Source organism: Diprion similis, chromosome 13 (assembly GCF_021155765.1).
Source record: "Diprion similis isolate iyDipSimi1 chromosome 13, iyDipSimi1.1, whole genome shotgun sequence".
Taxonomy (NCBI): domain Eukaryota; kingdom Metazoa; phylum Arthropoda; class Insecta; order Hymenoptera; family Diprionidae; genus Diprion; species Diprion similis.
This window is the reverse complement of record NC_060117.1, coordinates 7,283,460-7,302,367: the sequence shown is the minus strand read 5'-3', so window position 1 is coordinate 7,302,367 and position 18,908 is coordinate 7,283,460. Positions and strand designations below refer to the sequence as shown.

Genomic DNA, 18,908 nt, shown 5'->3' with positions numbered 1-18,908 from the left:
ACTGAACTTTCAGGATTATTGTTTATTCCCGGAATAAGGTAGAAACATCGAAGGCTTACAAACGGATCGATACATCAATTTGGGACTTCCGTTGTATTGTTAATACAAGTATATTATATATATATATATGTATAAGGTTTTAAGTACTATTGATCGATTGGCAGGAAGCTTTTTGGGTGTGGCTTCAAGATTAAACATCCCACTGAGTTAAAATCTTATATTCGATCTGTGGGTTATTCGGTTCGCACGATCGTGACAAAGAATCGTGTTCGGATTAGCTACGGTGTCGTGCTAGGGAAGAGGAAAGAATAATAAAAAAAGAAAGAAGGGAAAAAAAAAGAAGAAACACGCCAGAAAGCCTGATTAGGTGTAACAAAAACGTGACGGTGATTAAAACTCGCGCAGTGAAAGTTGTAAATCCATTATATGATCATCGTATCTGACTGTCATATCTTATTCTAATTCTTAATCCTGGTCCAGGTGAGCGGGTTACGGTTTGAGACACAGCTTCGCACGCTGAACCAGTTTCCGGACACACTGCTTGGCGATCCAGCGCGGCGGATAAGGTACTTCGATCCTCTGCGAAATGAATACTTCTTCGACCGCAATCGACCTTCTTTCGATGCGATCCTCTACTACTACCAGAGCGGCGGCCGTCTTCGACGCCCGGTCAACGTACCACTCGATGTCTTCTCCGAAGAAATCAAATTCTACGAGCTGGGGGAGATGGCCACTAACAAGTTCAGGTACGAGAGATCCTATCCTCCATTCGTTCCATTTCAAAATAGCTCAGGTTTAATCACGTCAGGAAACTATACGGTGCTTATAAACATGCAACCGTCAGTGGAATGCTATCAGAGCATGAGGCAAGAGAGGCGGAAGGTCTAACATTTTTTTAACTCGATTGACGTTAGTGTCACGGTCGTGATTTGCGGGAGAGATTGACGCAGGGCTGATCCGGGGGGCTTTTGTAATTGCAAATGTTGAGACAATGTCTCATCACTTTCATACACTATGTCACTCAACATACATTAGTTTACTAGTACGGTCGAGAATAGCTATTTATGTGGCATGCCCGTAAACTGCCTGTTTTTTTTTTGCAAGGATAAAGATTTCAGGATGAGCTGAAGGCGAGCCGGAAGCGAGCCGGAAGCGAGTACTGAAATTATCCGAGCCAAAAAACGGTTTACGGCCATGCCACATACAATATTTTTTACGGTATGGGCATTGAAAATTAAAACGAAGAGTGAGGTTATGTCGTGATCTGTTCGACGAAGCTACTCTATTCGGCAGTTTGGGATGCGCACTTCGAACTGCGCATCAAAACTACGGAATAAAGACTTTATTCCGCAACTTTGTTCGCTGCCGTATAAAGCGTCACTTTACGGAACGAAAACTGCCACAAAAAGTGAACTTTTCAATGCCCATGCCGTAAAAATATTATTTTCTGGCCACTCGACAGTCGGTTTTCAAAGTGAGGGGGTATTCGTTCATTGAAATTGCAAACTACTTTGGAAAGCAGTCACTTCAAATCAGTTGAAATCACTTGAAATTAGTTGCGATCCATCGAAATCACATCTAATTGCGTAAAATCGCATGATTGAATAAAAGAGAATGAGGTCGTATGAAGTGTCTTGAAATTGATTGAAATTTCTTGAAATCGCAAACCATCTTGGAGATCAGTAATTTTAAAATCGGTTTGATTTACTTGAATTTAGTCGAAATCACTCGGAATCCTGTCTAATGGCGCAAAATGACGTAAAATTGCATGAAGTCTTTTGAAATCGATTGAAATCGTTTGAAATCGCACGTGTATTCACTTATTGAAATGGCAAACTACTTTGGAAATCAGTCACTTTAAAATCGCTTGAAATCGCTTGAAATCATAGAAATCACTTATTGCCCGATCTATGAACGCTTTACCCCCTCGTTTCAAAGCACAAAAAGTCATCTATGCTCACTTCTCTCTAATGTGTAACAATTGAAATCTTGCAACTGATGTAATATATTATCCATTACTTCTCATATTCAAATTTTCACCATGAATCACATCACGTTTTAACCGCCACATGAAGTGGGTAAAAAAATGAACGATTGGGAGTAATTATGAAACTAATCTTCTGCAGCTATGACTAGTTTTTAATCTAATCCTTCCTCTAAGTCTACTTTTCCACTTGGATCATGCTCTGGATAACGAATCTAGAACTTATCTTCGCCACTAGATATCAACTCATGCATTGGTGACCCAAAGATTGACTTTTGTGAAAAGAAAATATTATACTGATACTTGCTTGATTGAAAAACGTTTTAAACCTCATTTGACTTGTAACATCTGCTTGGTTACATATCGTTTACTATAATTTAGTTGTTCAAAAATTCTTACCAAGCACAAGTTTAATCGTAGATCTGTACGAAGTTCCTGTAAAAGGTGATCATTTTTTCAACCCCTCCCCTAGCAAGCACTTATTCAGTAACATCCATGATTTTTAACGTTAGCTTGGAGGTAATCCTAACTTTGATATTAAGGTTATTTGATGTTGGAGCTAATTCCCACATCGAAGCATACTGAGAAGGTCCTTTCCTCGAAATCTGAGACTCGCAATGCGATATAACCCAAAAAACATCCCCAAAAGGATGCTTATAAGTTTTCGAGGAGAAGACCTTGCATGTCCGCTTCCTAGGGATGAAGAATAAAGATGGCGAAGCGTTATTAAACGTGTTTTTTTTTTGTTTTCGTGATTGACAGGGAGGACGAGGGTTTCATTAAAGAGGAGGAGAAGCCACTGCCGTCGCACGAGTTGCAGAGGAAGGTGTGGCTGCTATTCGAGTATCCGGAGAGCTCGCAGGCGGCGCGAGTCGTTGCCATCATATCCGTGTTTGTAATCCTTCTGTCCATCGTGATCTTCTGCCTTGAGACCCTCCCGGAGTTTAAGCACTACAAAGTGTTTAACACGACGGCGAATGTCACAAAGATCGAAGAGGACGAAGTGCCGGACATCACGGACCCGTTCTTCCTAATAGAGACTATTTGTATCGTCTGGTTCACGTTTGAGTTATCAGTACGCTTCCTCGCCTGCCCAAACAAGTTAAACTTCTTCCGTGACGTAATGAACATCATCGATATCATCGCCATCATTCCATATTTCATTACACTGGCTACGGTGGTAGCTGAGGAGGAGGACACGCTCAACCTGCCTAAGGCTCCGGTCAGCCCGCAGGACAAGAGTACCAACCAGGCGATGTCCCTCGCGATTCTAAGGGTCATTCGGCTGGTCAGGGTGTTCCGAATATTCAAACTCTCCAGGCACAGTAAAGGGCTACAAATTCTAGGTCGCACTCTTAAGGCCTCGATGCGTGAGCTTGGCCTGCTCATCTTTTTCCTGTTCATTGGTGAGTTTCTCCATTACGGATAATTACTATCGTACCTATATATCAAAGTAATCGAATCATCGGCTCTGGCTGAAAGATTTTTTTTTAGGGGATAATAACTTGTTTATATCTGCACCTCGCGTAGAAAAATTACTAAAAATTACTTCCGTTCTCAACCTGGATAATGATGTGTAGTAGTCGATATAACGTATAGAGAGACTGATGTCTTCCAATTATTTCGAATTAATATGCGTTGATATTAAAGTTTGAAGATATCGGAAAGTTCAGATAAAAGTCAATTGACAATTTTATTGTCAAGTTAATTATTTCTATCTGCGACGAAGGAAAGAACCTTATATTCATTTCTGAAATCTTCGTTTCACTAGAAAGAAGTGTTGGCACGACTATACCTTTAATCATTAGGCACACCCTTTTAATTACCGAAAGTATTCTGTCGGAACTGCAGTACAGTAACAATAGACAATAGAAGAGCTTTTCTATAATTATATTTAGATTTTGTGAATTGATATAGAATCTTTGAACTGTATTATTAGAAAAGGTAGTGACAATTGAATCAGGTAAGTTCCATTCGTTTTCCTTAACCGATTTCATTCATTATTTACATTTTATAAACAACGCAGTAAATAGATATTAAAGCTCATGACTTCTAAAACGGTATATTATTCAACCAACGTTCAAAAATACGAACGAAATCATTAATGTTTGTACGATTAAACTCAAATTAACTGATTTTTATAGTAGCTCCAGGAAAGCAGCGAATGCTGTGGCTGCAATTGATCTATATTTTTTAAAATTGACAGTATATACCTACGAGGGTGGGCCAAAAAAAAGGACAATTATTTTTTTTTGATTAGTTACAGTGAAATTCCGTTCCAGGTGACGAAAAAAATTTTTTAAATAACACAGGAAATTTTTTTTTTATTTTCGAATTTTATTACTCAACAATGGATCAGCGTATCGAGAAGATCATTACATATTTTTGTACGAAATTGAACGATCTACAAAAAAGGTCTCTTGTAATTTTTTCGTAAATCTACTGGTTCAAGAGTTATTCAAGGTTAAAAATTTGTTTTGTCAAATGTCACGATTTTTTTTCACTTCCACGATGACGATATAAAGGTTGAAAAATGATAAAAATATAATATTTCTCGAAATTCATGTTATATTCTTTACTAAAACATCGAAACTTTCCCGAAATTTCCGATTACTCAACAAGAAATAAGTTTTTAACGTAAATTATTATACAAAATTTATATTTTTATCAACTTTTGAACCAGTAGATTTACGAAAAAATCACAAGAGACCTTTTTTGTTGGTCGTTCAATTTCCTACAAAAATATTTATCGCTCTTTACGATACTCCAATCCGTTATTAAGTAATAAAATTAAAAAAAATGAAATTCCTGTGTTGATTAAACATGAAATAGAAAATCGAAAAGAGGCAAATAATTACCTCAAACTTTGACAGAATTTTTTTTTTATTATCCTGAACGATATTTTCACGCTGACTAACAAAAAAAAGTAATTTTTTTTTGGCCCACCCTAATACCTACCCTTTATTTTCTGTCTTTCAATGTCCAGCCGGAAGTTTGACGAGATCAAGAACCTAAAGTAGAAATTGAAATTTTTTTTACTTGTAATGGTGGAAATTTTTTGTCAAAACGTGTGGGGAAAAAAAAACACTCAACGTACGACGTAACGATGATAATACTGCGCCCACTCTAGCACCATGAATATTGATACTCTGTTGGTGCCCAATCGTAAAACCAACGCTCCAGAAAGTTAACTGGAGAATTACCGATGCAAACTTGAACATTTACGAGGCACTTAGGCTACACCCGAGTAGATCCGTGAAAAAAAGCTGACCGTCGCCATCACTCAAGTAAATTACGTTAGAAAGTGGTAATCGCCATGAGGTTGGGAGTGAGAAAATAGTAAAAATGACTTTTTTCTAGATTTGGTGTGACGTAAAAGATACAAAAAAAAAAAAAAATCGGGGAACCTCCTTCGTATATCACTGGTGTTACCTCGGGGTCGCTAGAGACCCCACATAAAAAATCAATGCGTACAAGCAGAGGTTACTCAAGATTTATATTCAATTCTTGAGATATCGCTGTTCATTTTTTTTTTTTTTTGCATTATACGACTTCTAAGATGTTAATGTTGATGTTTTAAGAGGGATTTTGATGATCCTGCGAAATTAGCAGTTATCTTGATTTTTTGGGGTCACTAAAAACAATTTTGACGTCAAAAATTCAAAATTGAAAATAACAGATCCAATTTGGTGGAATGAAAATGTAAAAATTTATCCGATTCGCTTGAAACTTATTACTTGAGAGTCTTCGGGGTCTCTGAAGACGATTCCAAACTCAGAATTAAAAAATTCAAGATGGCGGATCCAATATGACGGACTGAAAATATGAAATTTGATCCTATTCATTCTAATTCGGCAGGTCATGATCAAAATTTTGAAATAATCAGCAGGCACAGAAAACATACTAACAGTGCCATCAGCTTCCATCTTTTCCGGTGTTTTATACATATTGTTTCCAGTATTGATTGCCGTGATTTTCCAGGGGCCACTGAAGGATGGCCGCGTGTAACGACTGCGGATTCAACGAGGTTACTTGATGTTATTATACTTTATGTATTTTGATCCCATCGAAAGGTATCCGTCCTTCGTCGTGTTAAGAATTTTTGTTTCTATCTAAACGGTGAAAAAAAAAATCTAAACAAGTTTCCGTGATTTATGATAAATGATCTTAACTTCTTGGGTTCATTGCCTGGTGCTGACAGTTTTCAAGGTAAAGTCTCGTGGAAATTTAAGAATGAAACGCAGAATTCAAAGATATACGCAAATTCCGTAAAACGTTCTATATATGAACAAAATTTTTGGATCTCTATGGCGCTTACGTGAATTATGAAATTCTTTCAATATCCACATTAAACGCACGATTTCTAACGGAAAAGGGATGGGTTTACTGGAAAAAGTAAAAAATTTTTGTTACAAAACAATGTTTCAGGTAATGTGGATTTTTTAAAATCTCTGAAAACACGTTTAATCAATAAAGCAATTTTTTTTTTACCCGGTTAACTTATCAATGGATTCGTTTGAAGGGGGTTGAAATATGTAGAAATTAACACAAAGTTTCCTCGCTGCTTCGTAGTCAACGGCATAAACATTTCCTTATGGCTTTCGGACTACAACTTCTGTACATTTTACGCATTAACGTTAATTGCTAAGCGAGCATTATACTCATAAAACGATTGCGGTGTCGATCGATTAATACCTTTACGAGTAGTGATGTAATTCGAAAAATAGGCAAGCATATGACGCATTCGCTGGTATTTGTAATTGAGTTTTGCTTTCTTTTGTTTGTTTTTATTTTTTAAACAACATTTTTCGATACAAATTAATTTAACGATATATTGCTGTGTGAAAATGTCACGCGGGTGAAATTGAATTTATAAATAAAAGATACTTAACGTTAAGTGACAGTGAAAAATAATCGCATTTTGTGAGTATAGTTTTTCTAAATTTTGATGGGAAAACGTAAAAAAATAAATAGACAAATGAAAATAGATTTGGTATACCGCGAATTAGAGTAACTGAAAAAAATTTAATCAACTGGTGATAAAACATACAAAATACAAGATGAATGATTTTCTTTTTCCTTGATACAGGCGTTGCATATTTTACAATTAGATTCGGGTTATAAAATAACATTTCATTATTATAAGGATTGTCAGCTTTTTTCATCACTACGATGATAAAGCACCAAAAAATTTCGGGTCATTTGTTCGAATGATGAGAAAGTAGTTTTCAAACTTCTTTGAGTCTAAAAGCTCGTCGTGACTTGGCAATAGAGGCTTTCGTTCTTAACAATATAGACGGACAATAAAATTTGATCGAAGCGAGATTTTTGCATTTTTTTAAATTTTTTATATTTTTTTTATGAAAAATTATTCTTCGTTGAATAAGTGGGATCGATTTTTATAGCCAATTCACTGAAACACTCTTATCACGCGCAAGAATCTCAAAGAACTTTTTACCCCAGCAAGGGTTTGTTTCTTTTGTTCATACACGAAATGTAAATAATTCGTTTTCTTTTCTTTTTGACAATGTATTTGAAACAATCAACAGAATCAGTAGTCAAGCTTTAACCCTTCACTGAGTATCGGGGGTTAAAATGCAAATTCTATATGAGAAACATGCAAAAGAATCTAATTTCATTCAAGATGAATAATGAAATATCGTAAGAATCGTTGAATTATTCTTTTTCCAAAACTTCAACTTTACTCACTCAAATAAATATCTTTTCTTCATCGCGCAGTATCTTCATATTTTTTAAAAATTTTTTATTTTTCATCAAACATCTGTGTCTTGAGAGTTACTCAGTCAATTTTCAGCAAAAAATATCTGAAACTCAGTGAGTTATGATTTTTTTTTTCTTTTTTTCGCAGTCAAAATTCCACTTTAAAAAAAAAGACGACTAATTCGTCTTGAAACATAACAGCTAAAGAGTATCCCAGAATTTTTTCAACTTATTTCAATCTATGTCTTCGTTTCTATGCAATGATTTTTCTCATACGGGGTCTCCAGCGACCCCAATGTGACACCAGTGTTATACACAGGAGACGTGCAAAGTAAAGGTGTTAAGGATGATAGATACTATACATGGTACTTGCTGACGTGAAATGATTTGGAAAAAGTGTTGAGTTACAAGCATGATAAGATCAATTCTAAACTAGATTGTAAAAAAAAAAATTGTATGCAAAAATTGAAATGAATTTGTGATTTTTTTGGGCAAAAAGTATTTCTAACAATGCTGAAACGGTCAAAGAACGCCTTCTCCGAGATGTGAAGAAGGGGTAAATAGGTAGAGAGTACCAATATTATTGTGGTTGAAGAGTAGGGTGTCGCAAAAAAACCAACTGTTTTTTTTTTTTTCGTCTCGTGTGACAAAATGTTAGTTTTTGATGTTTTAAGAGCCCACTCCAAAGGACAGCTGAAAAAAAATTTTTTAAGAGGTCGCTCCACATTTTATAAAACGTCAGAAATCGGCGAGCATCGGTTTTTTTTTTTCTCTTCTCGTTACGGTATAATTTTATAGAGAAAAAAAAAAAAAAATAAGTTTTTGAATTTTGAAAGGCTGCTAATAATTTTTTTCAATTTGTTGGTGCATTTCTTTAATCTTTTCGAGCGACCTTTTAATATTCATATTAAAATTTCATAAATTTTTGTTCTTTAATTTAGTAAGAAAAAATCGATAACAATACACCACGACATGAATTAAAAATCAAACAAAATACTGAGAAAATGTAATTCTGTTAATTTAATTTTTTTACGATTTTTGACATTTTAAAAAATTTGGAGTGACCTCTTGAATTTTTTTTTATTATTTCGATCTGTCCTTTGGAGTGGGCTCTTAAAACATCAAATACTAACATTTTGTCACACGGGACTCAAAATAAAAAAGAAACAGTTGGTTTTTTTGCGCCACCCTACTGAAGAGGTAATTAAAACAAGGTGTTGATAAAAAAAAAAAAGAAAAAAATCAAAAATTAAAAATCAAAAATCAACAAAATAGAGATATAAGTGAAATTGTGTAATAGACGAAATGACGAACGTCAGGCAGGCAGGCAGGCAGGCAGGCAGGCAGGCAGTTGAACGGCAAAAATTGAGTAGATGCGGCAGTAGTAGCAAAGAAAGGGGCCGTGTTTCAGGCGTCATCCTGTTCAGCTCAGCAGTGTACTTCGCGGAGGCTGGCTCGCAGGAGAGTTTCTTCAAATCGATACCGGACGCGTTCTGGTGGGCCGTCGTCACGATGACGACCGTGGGCTACGGGGACATGAGGTACACGCTACGACTTAATCCTTCTGAACGAGTTTTCTCCCTTGTATTGCAGGTGTGGTGCTATTCTCGTCGGCTGTATACTTCGCGGAGGCCGGCTCCGAGAATTCATTCTTCAAGTCCATTCCGGACGCTTTCTGGTGGGCCGTTGTCACGATGACGACCGTGGGCTATGGTGACATGACGTATGATGTACTCATTTTCATTAACATTTTTAGTTATCTGCCACAGTATGCTCCTCTTCAGTTATGTCGTTTGTACGTGGTTTTACACTAAATGGCTGGTTGGTTGGTTGGTTGGCTGGTTGGTTGGTTGGTTGGCTGGTTGGTTGGTTGGCTGGTTGGTTTGTTGGTTGGTTGGTTGGTTGGTTGGTTGGTTGGTTGGTTGGTTGGCTGGCTGGTTGGTTGGCTGGTTGGTTGATCACCTACTAAGTACTGTACTATACTCAACAATATCTAACAATACAGAATACTATACCATTCCTACTACTGCCATTACTACTTGTCATCAAACATGGACCATTCCACCGTACATCGATGATTCTTTCTCTCTCTTTCTCTCTCTCTCATTTATATTCATATCTTTGTCTCTCTGTCACGAGTACATCTTCCGCATACCATAGAGTTCTTCTTCTGACATCATTTCTTGTTCACTTCACTTCACTTCCATTTGCATTTCACGTTTAATTGAGAAACAATACGAAATCACTTTTCTTCGTCTATATGATGGAACAACAACTTGATCCGCTTTCTATCTGCTTTTTAATACATCGAATTTCATCACTTATCTATCCACTCATATGTATAACCTATTATACGATTGGAATGTCGTATTTTTCATTTCTCACACGAATGCTCTCATTTTACTGTCTGGAATCATAACTGCAGGGTATCTTGTAACAATACATTACGCACACTAATATATACATATATATATTTAGCTCACACTTTGTTCTTCCGATCATTGGCATTTCTTTCCACTTTACATCTTTTTTTATTTTAACTCTTTTGCCAGTTGTGTTACCTCTACGTCCACATTATGATTTTTTCTAATTTTTCATTCATTTATCTAAATGATATACAAGACTCGTGCTACTGTAACTCACGGAAGTCGTTGACATTTTAAAAACGGACTTCGCGACAACTTCTGTGTCAATTTGTTGAGAAATGTTTTCGGCCATAGAAAACTGGTGAACATAATTTTTTGTAGAAAATTCTTTGTTGTCCTCGCGGCGTGCGTTTAGTTGCGGTGTTGTTTTTTGTCGCTGTTTCTTTTTTTTTCACCTTACCCGCACCATAAACGGATATGTCACCTCGTCCAACACGCATATATACCAACATCCGATGGGAGATATAACTAACGACAAAAAGAAAAATCCAAGCACCACGAAGATTTAGGTGGATGAGCCAGCGACTGGATCATCTTCGCCACATACTTTTTTATTATATATACACTGATGTTTTTTTTTTGTGTCTCACCATTTGAACCGAATCATGCATTCCCTCACACCGTTTCATTGGCAAATTTGGAACGGACCAAATTTCACTGTTTCTCTTGTCCGTCCGCCATTTTGTGGATAACAGAGGAATAGGTGCATACAGTCGTTAATTGCAGTTCCACGGGATGAACATCATTTGTCCCGTAGCCACTTCTGCTGTGATACAAATTCAAATTCAAACAAATTACTGCATCGAATTTATCTTATCGCCAAATTATCACAAACATATAGAAATCTCATAAAAACCAAGAACCTCTTGTGCCATCAAGTATTCTCGATGCATCCAGCTCTCCTCAAGTGCAGATTCTCATACATCTGAAGGACACACAAATCCATGCATGAACATACTTTGATTCAGATATCAAGAGTCTTGAGAGAGGCATGCTCTTTGATATTTCGTTGTTTCATGTTTCACACGGTATAATCATCCTAATATCAGAGTGCTTATAACGAATCAATTGACGAAGAGATTCCTCGGTCATCCTTGGACAACACCATCCACATGGGATATTCTCGTATATACCAACATTATATATATTTTATACTAACGTTTGTTTTCTCGATTTTTTATTAGTCAATATATACATATATACCTACACACAGTGTATGTATGTGTGCATATATATATGTACATATTTGTTTTACTTTCTTAATACGTTCTGTTTGCCAAACTAAACTAGGAACACGTAGATGATTGGATTGGATTTGAAGTTAATAATGATTATTATGGTCGTTATTATATTTATTATATTATATACCATTAGTTAAACTGCTGCACAATGACTTAGCGTTGCTAATTATATTTATATCATATTATTATCAATTTTATATAGATTTAGAGGCTGGTGCACATAACCAATAATTCCAATGTAAGGCCAGAGGCAAAGTGCGTGGATTATACCGCGACACCACGTGACTGTGTATCAGTGGTTCTCATTCACAAGAATGGGACTGCTGCTGCCAACAGTCGTGCTTTCGTTGTACAACATTATCTTACGGAAATAAATTTTTAATCACAGAGTTTCCTGCTCCCAATCAATCGTTAAAATCCCAATAACATTGTTCCTCAGTATCGATTCATCCCTCTGTTTACCGCAAGCAGTGATAATGGATTGTAATACTTTCGGGGTATAAAATCGTTGATGGAAGTTTACTGCTGGGTCAAATGCCAGTGTTGTCCAATGTTCTATCATTCGCAGAAACTAGTGTGTCCTTATATTCCAAATCGTTTTACCAACCATGAAAAAAACGTTTTAAACGAAATTTTTGCCTCTAGCCAAACATGAAAATTACGTAGTCAGATTGATAAGATTTTACGAAAGTATAGAACGTACCGAGCCTATTTAGCCAAGTCTAACTTTAGCTTAGTTCTTAGTCTAGTCTAGACCTAGAGAGCACTTGAACTAGACAAGCAGCACTAGTTATTCACAGATGAACCTCCTGCAAGTAGAGCCACACTCTTCCTCGACACGCCAACACAAAATAGACACCACACCTCGCACAACGTTGAAGACCGATATATTTATTAGCCAACGGAAAGTTGTTACCGTTATTTTGACGTGTTTCAGGCCCGTCGGAGTCTGGGGCAAGATCGTTGGATCACTGTGCGCGATTGCTGGTGTCCTGACGATCGCTCTACCCGTTCCCGTCATCGTCTCGAACTTCAACTACTTTTATCATCGGGAGACTGACCAGGAGGAAATGCAGTCACAGAACTTCAATCATGTCACCAGTTGCCCGTATCTTCCCGGCACACTGGGTGAGTCGACTAACTCAATTTATCCTGCAGCTGTAATCAAATTTACAATGGACGCTACCCATTTCACATGTGTTTCCCAAAGCGAGGGGTCGACCGTTGGGAAAAAAGATTTTTTTATCATTAAAAAAGATTCACGGTTTCTCACACTTTGATTTCCAAGTAAATAAAGAAAAAAAAATATTTTTGAAGTCCAAATTCAAATTCGTTATTAATGGTTCTAAAGCTCTTGGGTATCATGGTAAATGAAGATATTACGATTTGTTTGTATTTTGAACCACTGTAATGGATCCAACATTACAATTTTTGGAAGATTGAGCTTAGATTTGTTATCGGTGACTCAAAAAACCGCTACCTACCAATCTCTATCGAAGTCGGAATATTTTTGATTGGATTCTGCAATCTAACTTCAGATTCGTGATCAACCACCAATCAAACGAACGAGTACAAGTTTTCATCACAATCCAAATGGCTTTATTTAAATCTGACCTTAGATTCGTGACCCAAAAGACCCCAAGATACAAATTTTCATTCAAATTCATTCATCCATTCTCAAGATATCATCATTTTTATTTGATTTCTGGGAATTTTGTTATTCGAGGAATTGAAAAAGTATTGAACCGGTCAAAGCCATAATATAATCAGTTCTAAATTTTGAAAAGCCACTTCGATCGACACTAAATCATTGAAAATGATTGGATATGATTCTCTAAACTTCAAAACTTCGAGTTCTAGTGAAAATTCACTTTTTCATTTTCGTGGTGATAACAAAGAATTTATTTTTTCTCCGAAAACAGAGAAACCAAAAGTTAATCACATGACTCCTGCGATTACGACAAAAACCAATCATATGTAATCACCTGTAATCATTAGTGATTTTGTTTTTGTAAGCCGACGATCCAAAAAAAAAAAAATACCATGTAAAGGACTATCTTACTAATTAAGGTCAAAGTTTTAAAAACTTCATGATTATTGTAATCACAACGGCTACCGTATGATTGCAAATGATTACATTATCAAAAAATGATCATTAGATTGCAGATGTTTTCATTATTACAACGCGATTACAATCACTACAAAATGTCTACAACAAGGGGTGATACTGATAATGACTTCTTCAACGGCCAACCCCTCGCCCCAAATTCGTGTAGATTCTTTTTTTTTGTTATTTCTTGTTTTTGACACCTGGTGCTGGATTTTTTTATTGTAAAATAATTGTCATTTTGCTTTGGAAAAACAGATTATTTTACATAAAAAAATGGTATCGGATAATCATTTCGACTGGCAATGGTATGTCTACTATGGCTTCTTGAATATTTACTCAACGTGTTTTGAATCTGACTGCTAGAGGGTTGAGCACTAAATCAATCGGTGTGATAAACAAGTCATTTAGTGTATATTAAGTTTTTATTGTCGAAATGATTGGAAACACTTGGAATTCAGAATTGTGGGTTTAACTTCGATGTTCCTCCGTTAAAAATAGTTGAGCAGAATGAGATCGCAGGCTGCCACGTGTCAAAAAATACAGAGAGTTTTGAATTGACGGACTCATAAACATTGAGAATAATTTTTTCAACCCTTTCGCTGATCTCTCTTCTTGACATCAGAGTCTGTGGAGATATTTCCAAAGAGAATCATTTGTGCCTTGCGATAGAAAGGCTTTGGAAAGAAGAAGAGAGATAAATCAGTTTGAATAATAGGAAACAGGAATGAAAAAACATCTTTACCGTGTGACAAAAATGAATTTGAAAAAATTCAAACAACAGAAGCTACAATATCAACAATTTCCAAAGTTTTTTTTTTTTTTTTTCTGATTAGTACGTTTGAAATTATCGAACTCTGATGTTTTTGATTCGAATCTAACATCTGTGGTCTCATTTTGATCGCTGACTGAACCTTAACAAATTATTCGGATAAACATTCAAGAAATTTGACATTAAAGTGCGGTTAGAACGTGTAATTTTAATTTTTGATCAATATTTCGAAGAACTTGCTATCTCAAAATGCGATCGAAACTTGAAATTTTGCATATATCGGCTTTCGGGGTTGCGGATTACGAATCTCGACTCGAAATTCAAAAATTGAAAATGGCGGATCCAATATGACGGACGTAAGGTTAAAAAGTTATTTGATTTTGATAAAACTTTATATTGAATGGTTTTTTGGGTCACTGATTACAAATCTAAATTTGAAATTCAAAAATTCAATATGGTGATCAGGAAAAAAGATTTTGAAAAAATTCTGCAATATTTTTTGGTGTCTGTCAAGTTTTTGTAAAAATTAGCATTCGAATTTTCATCGTGGATTAGCAAAAAATGCTTTTTTCGTGAAAAAGTACGTATTTCAACATTTGGCTCGAGGCGTTATTTTTGAAATAAATAAATAAATGATTTCTACACTTTTTATAGAATAAGAAATATTTCAGGGACCATGTAGACCAAAAAAACTCGGCAGTTGTTGCCAAAAAATTAGTTTAATAAAGAAAAAGTTGCAAAGGAAAAAAAAAAAAACAAAAAAATCGGTACGATGTCCGATGACTATTTGAAACGACTCTTCGGGAAGTTTTTGGATATATTCATAGTGAACGAAATATGTAATTTGAAAAACATGGAATTGGATACAAGATATGAGCTTGTAATCATCACCCAACACTCTGATTACAGTTTTAACTTTTTCCAATTGTTGATATCTGGGCTTGTGCTAATTGAATTCACTCATATTCATTCATATTACTGCATAGTAAGGATGTGTTTCACTTGGGGGTTCACTACTATCAGCGGACATAGCATAAATGCAGATTTTGGAAACGGTTTTTCGATCCATAGATCGTTATCCCTATGTGTCTGCACGTCAGTCATTTGTGGAAAACGTTAAGTCAAGTCTGGGGTTGAATAATGAAGCAAACAAGGGTTGAATCGGTACTGAGATTGAGATGTTAGAAAAAAAAAAAAAAAAAAAAAAAAAAAACTGCTTTCCTTGTGAACTCACATCGTCTCGTGAGATGAATAAAAGCAAACAAAAAAAGAAAAACAAGACGAAGGTCGAGGGTTGTAAATTAGAGTAAAAGTCCAACATACGTCAGATTAGGTGCAAGGCTGAAGGGTCTGTCGGTAATCCCTTTACTTACGAAGCCACAAGATGCTCTTTCGATTCTACTTAAGGCTCTTTGCCCAGTTTGCGTGAAAAGTATTCACACCCTTTTACCAGGCGATGGATTTAAGGTAACCAGCCAGTGTAACAGCTCCATACAAGGTGATGCACGGGTCAACAACGTTCGCTGTAATGTGATTTTGTCACGAGGTTATTATTGCAGTTGAGAGGCGTTATCGCGATTCTCACATTATTATACTCCCTTTCCTCTTCTCGACAGGTCAACACATGAAGAAGAACTCGATGTCGGAGTCATCTTCAGACATAATTGAACTCGAGGAGGGGATTTTGTTGACCCATCACGAGGTTGCCAGAAGGCCCAACTGCAACTCCCGCCACAACAATAACATCAACCCAGCCTGCGTAAGCATTGAGACTGACGTTTGACTACTAGGTAATTATTATATAAATCGATAATATGATTGACACACGAAAGTATGATATATAGACTAGTATCGGGTCCTCTCAGCGAAATACGTCCACTCCTGGAAGCCATTCAAGTCTTTGCTTCAACGAAACCATTTTACTCAGTTTTTTTAGTCCAAGGAACCGAACGCTGAGCTACTTCCAAAGGATTTTTTCGTTTCGACACGAATTCATCGGTCGAAAATCATTCAGGATTTGTTCCGTTTTTATTACCAGCACAATCCAAACACTTTACAAATTCACTAAAGTAGTTTAATGTCAACTTTATTCTCGATGATGAGTCAGTTTTCACAGTACCATTATATTTTACGGTTTGATAAAGACGTCTTTGAATATTATAGACGAAGTAGGTTATCCTCCATGTGTGAAATTCGCTTGGGTATAAGTAAAGTCAAGCTTTTGGGACATTTTCCACAAAAAGAACTCGTACCTACAACAGAAAGAAAACCTTCACGAGCAGTGACGTTTTGCAGCTGAATTTCAATCGACAGACAATACAGAATGACATGAAAATTGTCAGCCTAATTCCACGAGTGACCAGATTTCCTTGGAACGATCTTATTCCAATGTGATTAATCATCTAGGACGTATATAGTGAAACCATGCTGCGATTACTATTGAAGAAACTATTTTAGTGACGATCACAGATAAATCGAATGCTTGGTAATAAGTGTAGGACCTTTTAAGAGAACATTGAAAAATCCAATTCCAATTCCTGCCAGTTAGAACCCTCGTAAATGTTGTATCGTGATCTCCACGCCATTTTACAAGCCGCGCGTTAATCTCAACCGTTACGTCACGTGATGTATGAGTTTTTAATGACTGTATCAAAAATAGAAACAAGTGTTACTACTGTGTTTATACTCAAAGCCACGCTAAATTGTTACGCATTGTTGGTTACAATTGCCACAAAGTCATAGTTAGGACTGTCGTTAGCTTTTGGAAATGTCTGTCATTGGAAACTGTCACTACAATAAGCAACAGTAAACACCCTGAATACTTCCATTAATAGTAAAATTGTAGTTGATGTACATAGGATGCACATCCACGTATGTGAGATAATTTATCAAAGAAAATAAATTTCCGCTATCTAATTTCTCAAAATTAGTTCCCAATGTTGATGAATATTGTCTCTTTTCCTAGACTTACATGGTTAGACACATTTAGCTGTCGTTTTTTATTTTATAAAATTGACAATATTATTTCATTAGATACAGTCAAAAATTTATTTGATCCAATAGGTACCTATAACTTACTGACGTGGTTTCTTCATGCGCATTAAGGTGCTTAAAAAGACCCGTTGTACACCTCGAAAACGCGGGGATGCAAAACTCCTATACCGCTCAAGCGATCGGAGTGAAACTTGGGCAGTTAAAGCCGTATTTTGGCAAAAAGTGAAGCGTCTTTTTACTTTTTTAAAATCATGAACAAAATTTTACAAATTAGTTACCACCCACAGAAATTGGCCAAATTTTCACAGTTGCACTGAATGGATCGAACTATCCGGCATAACGCCACTCGGCGGTGATGAAATACACATTTTGAGCCCAGTCCCATAATATTTGATGGTGAAATGACGAAATGGTAGCTGATCTGGTTTTCGATTACGAAGAACACCGAAATCTCATTTTGGCGACATTTGTTACCGACATCACGCACATGCCGGTAATGTATGCGTGTAATGTCGGTAAAAAATTACCAGCATGCGCGTAATGTTGGTAACAAATGTCGCCAAAATCAGATTTCGGTGTTCTTCGTAATCGAAAACCAGATCAGCTGCCATTTCGTCATTTCATCATCAAATCTCATGGGACTGGACTCAAAATGTATGTTTCATCACCGCCGAGTGGCATCATACCGGATAGTTCGATCCATTCAGTGCAACTGTGAAAATTTGGCCAATTTCTGTGGGTGGTAATCAATCTGTAAAATTTTTTTCCAAATTTTCAAAAAATAAAAAGACGTTCCACATTCTGCCAAAATAAGGCATTAATTGCCCAAGTTTCATTCTGATCGCTTGAGCGGTATGGGAGTTTTGTTTCCCCGCGTTTTCGAGGTGTACAACGCTTCTTTATAAGCACCTTAAGTTTAATCAGACGACGGAGCATGCGGTCGTTAGGAATTCACCTAGTAGTCGAAATCAAGCGCTTAATAGTTGTCCACCGATTGTGCGAACTTTGTAAAAATGTTTCTTTGCCATCTTTGTATCGAATTAGTAAAAGTGACGTATGTCTGTATGATTTTCAGTGAAGGAGACGGTGGCAGTATGGTGGCCATTGCTGGGCAAGTTGTTCAAGAGCATCCCGTTACAGTACCTGGCGTAGGCCTGTATCACCGCACACTACGATTAGTGTGTGTGCCTGAGTGTGTTGCATGTGTGTGTGTCTGTCCGTCTGAACGCGGGTTGCGTTCGCTGCAGCCCTGCAAACTTGGAACAATGATAATTAATTATTTGATTAAATAAATAAAAACAACAGCAAGGAGAGAAAGAAGAGGAACAAGCAGAAAACAACGACAACAACAACAACAACAATAACAAAAACATCAACAAAAACAACAACATCAACAGCAACTAAAATCCGGAGCACGAAAAATTAAATCACATACATTGCAAAAACAAATATTTAAATAAATAAATAAATTTACGTGTTCCGCGATATAATATTATAATTCCTATACATATTATATATATATATATCTGTATATATGTGTATGTGTGTATCTATGTATACATAGAAATGTGAATTTCGTCGCACATATACATATATATATATATATACACATACATACATATATATTTGTATAGTAGAGACATTGGTGAGTGCGGACAGACCC

At 36.3% G+C, this 18,908-nt stretch overlaps 1 protein-coding gene across 9 annotated transcripts in view; it reads left to right on the top strand.

Moving 5' to 3' along the window:
- LOC124413991 (potassium voltage-gated channel protein Shaker) overlaps positions 1–18,497 on the top strand; it is a 248,656-nt gene extending 230,159 nt beyond the window's left edge. For 5 of the 9 annotated variants that reach the window (XM_046894832.1, XM_046894833.1, XM_046894829.1 and 2 more), the window contains 6 exons: positions 481–746; positions 2,747–3,390; positions 9,299–9,428; positions 12,310–12,500; positions 15,868–16,041; positions 18,321–18,497. In XM_046894832.1, coding sequence (XP_046750788.1) covers positions 481–746; positions 2,747–3,390; positions 9,299–9,428; positions 12,310–12,500; positions 15,868–16,034 — 1,398 coding nt within the window. In that variant the 3' untranslated portion in view covers positions 16,035–16,041; positions 18,321–18,497. Of the gene's footprint in view, positions 1–480; positions 747–2,746; positions 3,391–9,116; positions 9,247–9,298; positions 9,436–12,309; positions 12,501–15,867; positions 16,042–18,320 lie in introns of those variants that run through there. The other 4 variants (XM_046894831.1, XM_046894830.1, XR_006929913.1 and 1 more) reach the window with 4 other exon arrangements.
- The last annotated feature ends 411 nt before the right edge of the window (positions 18,498–18,908 follow it).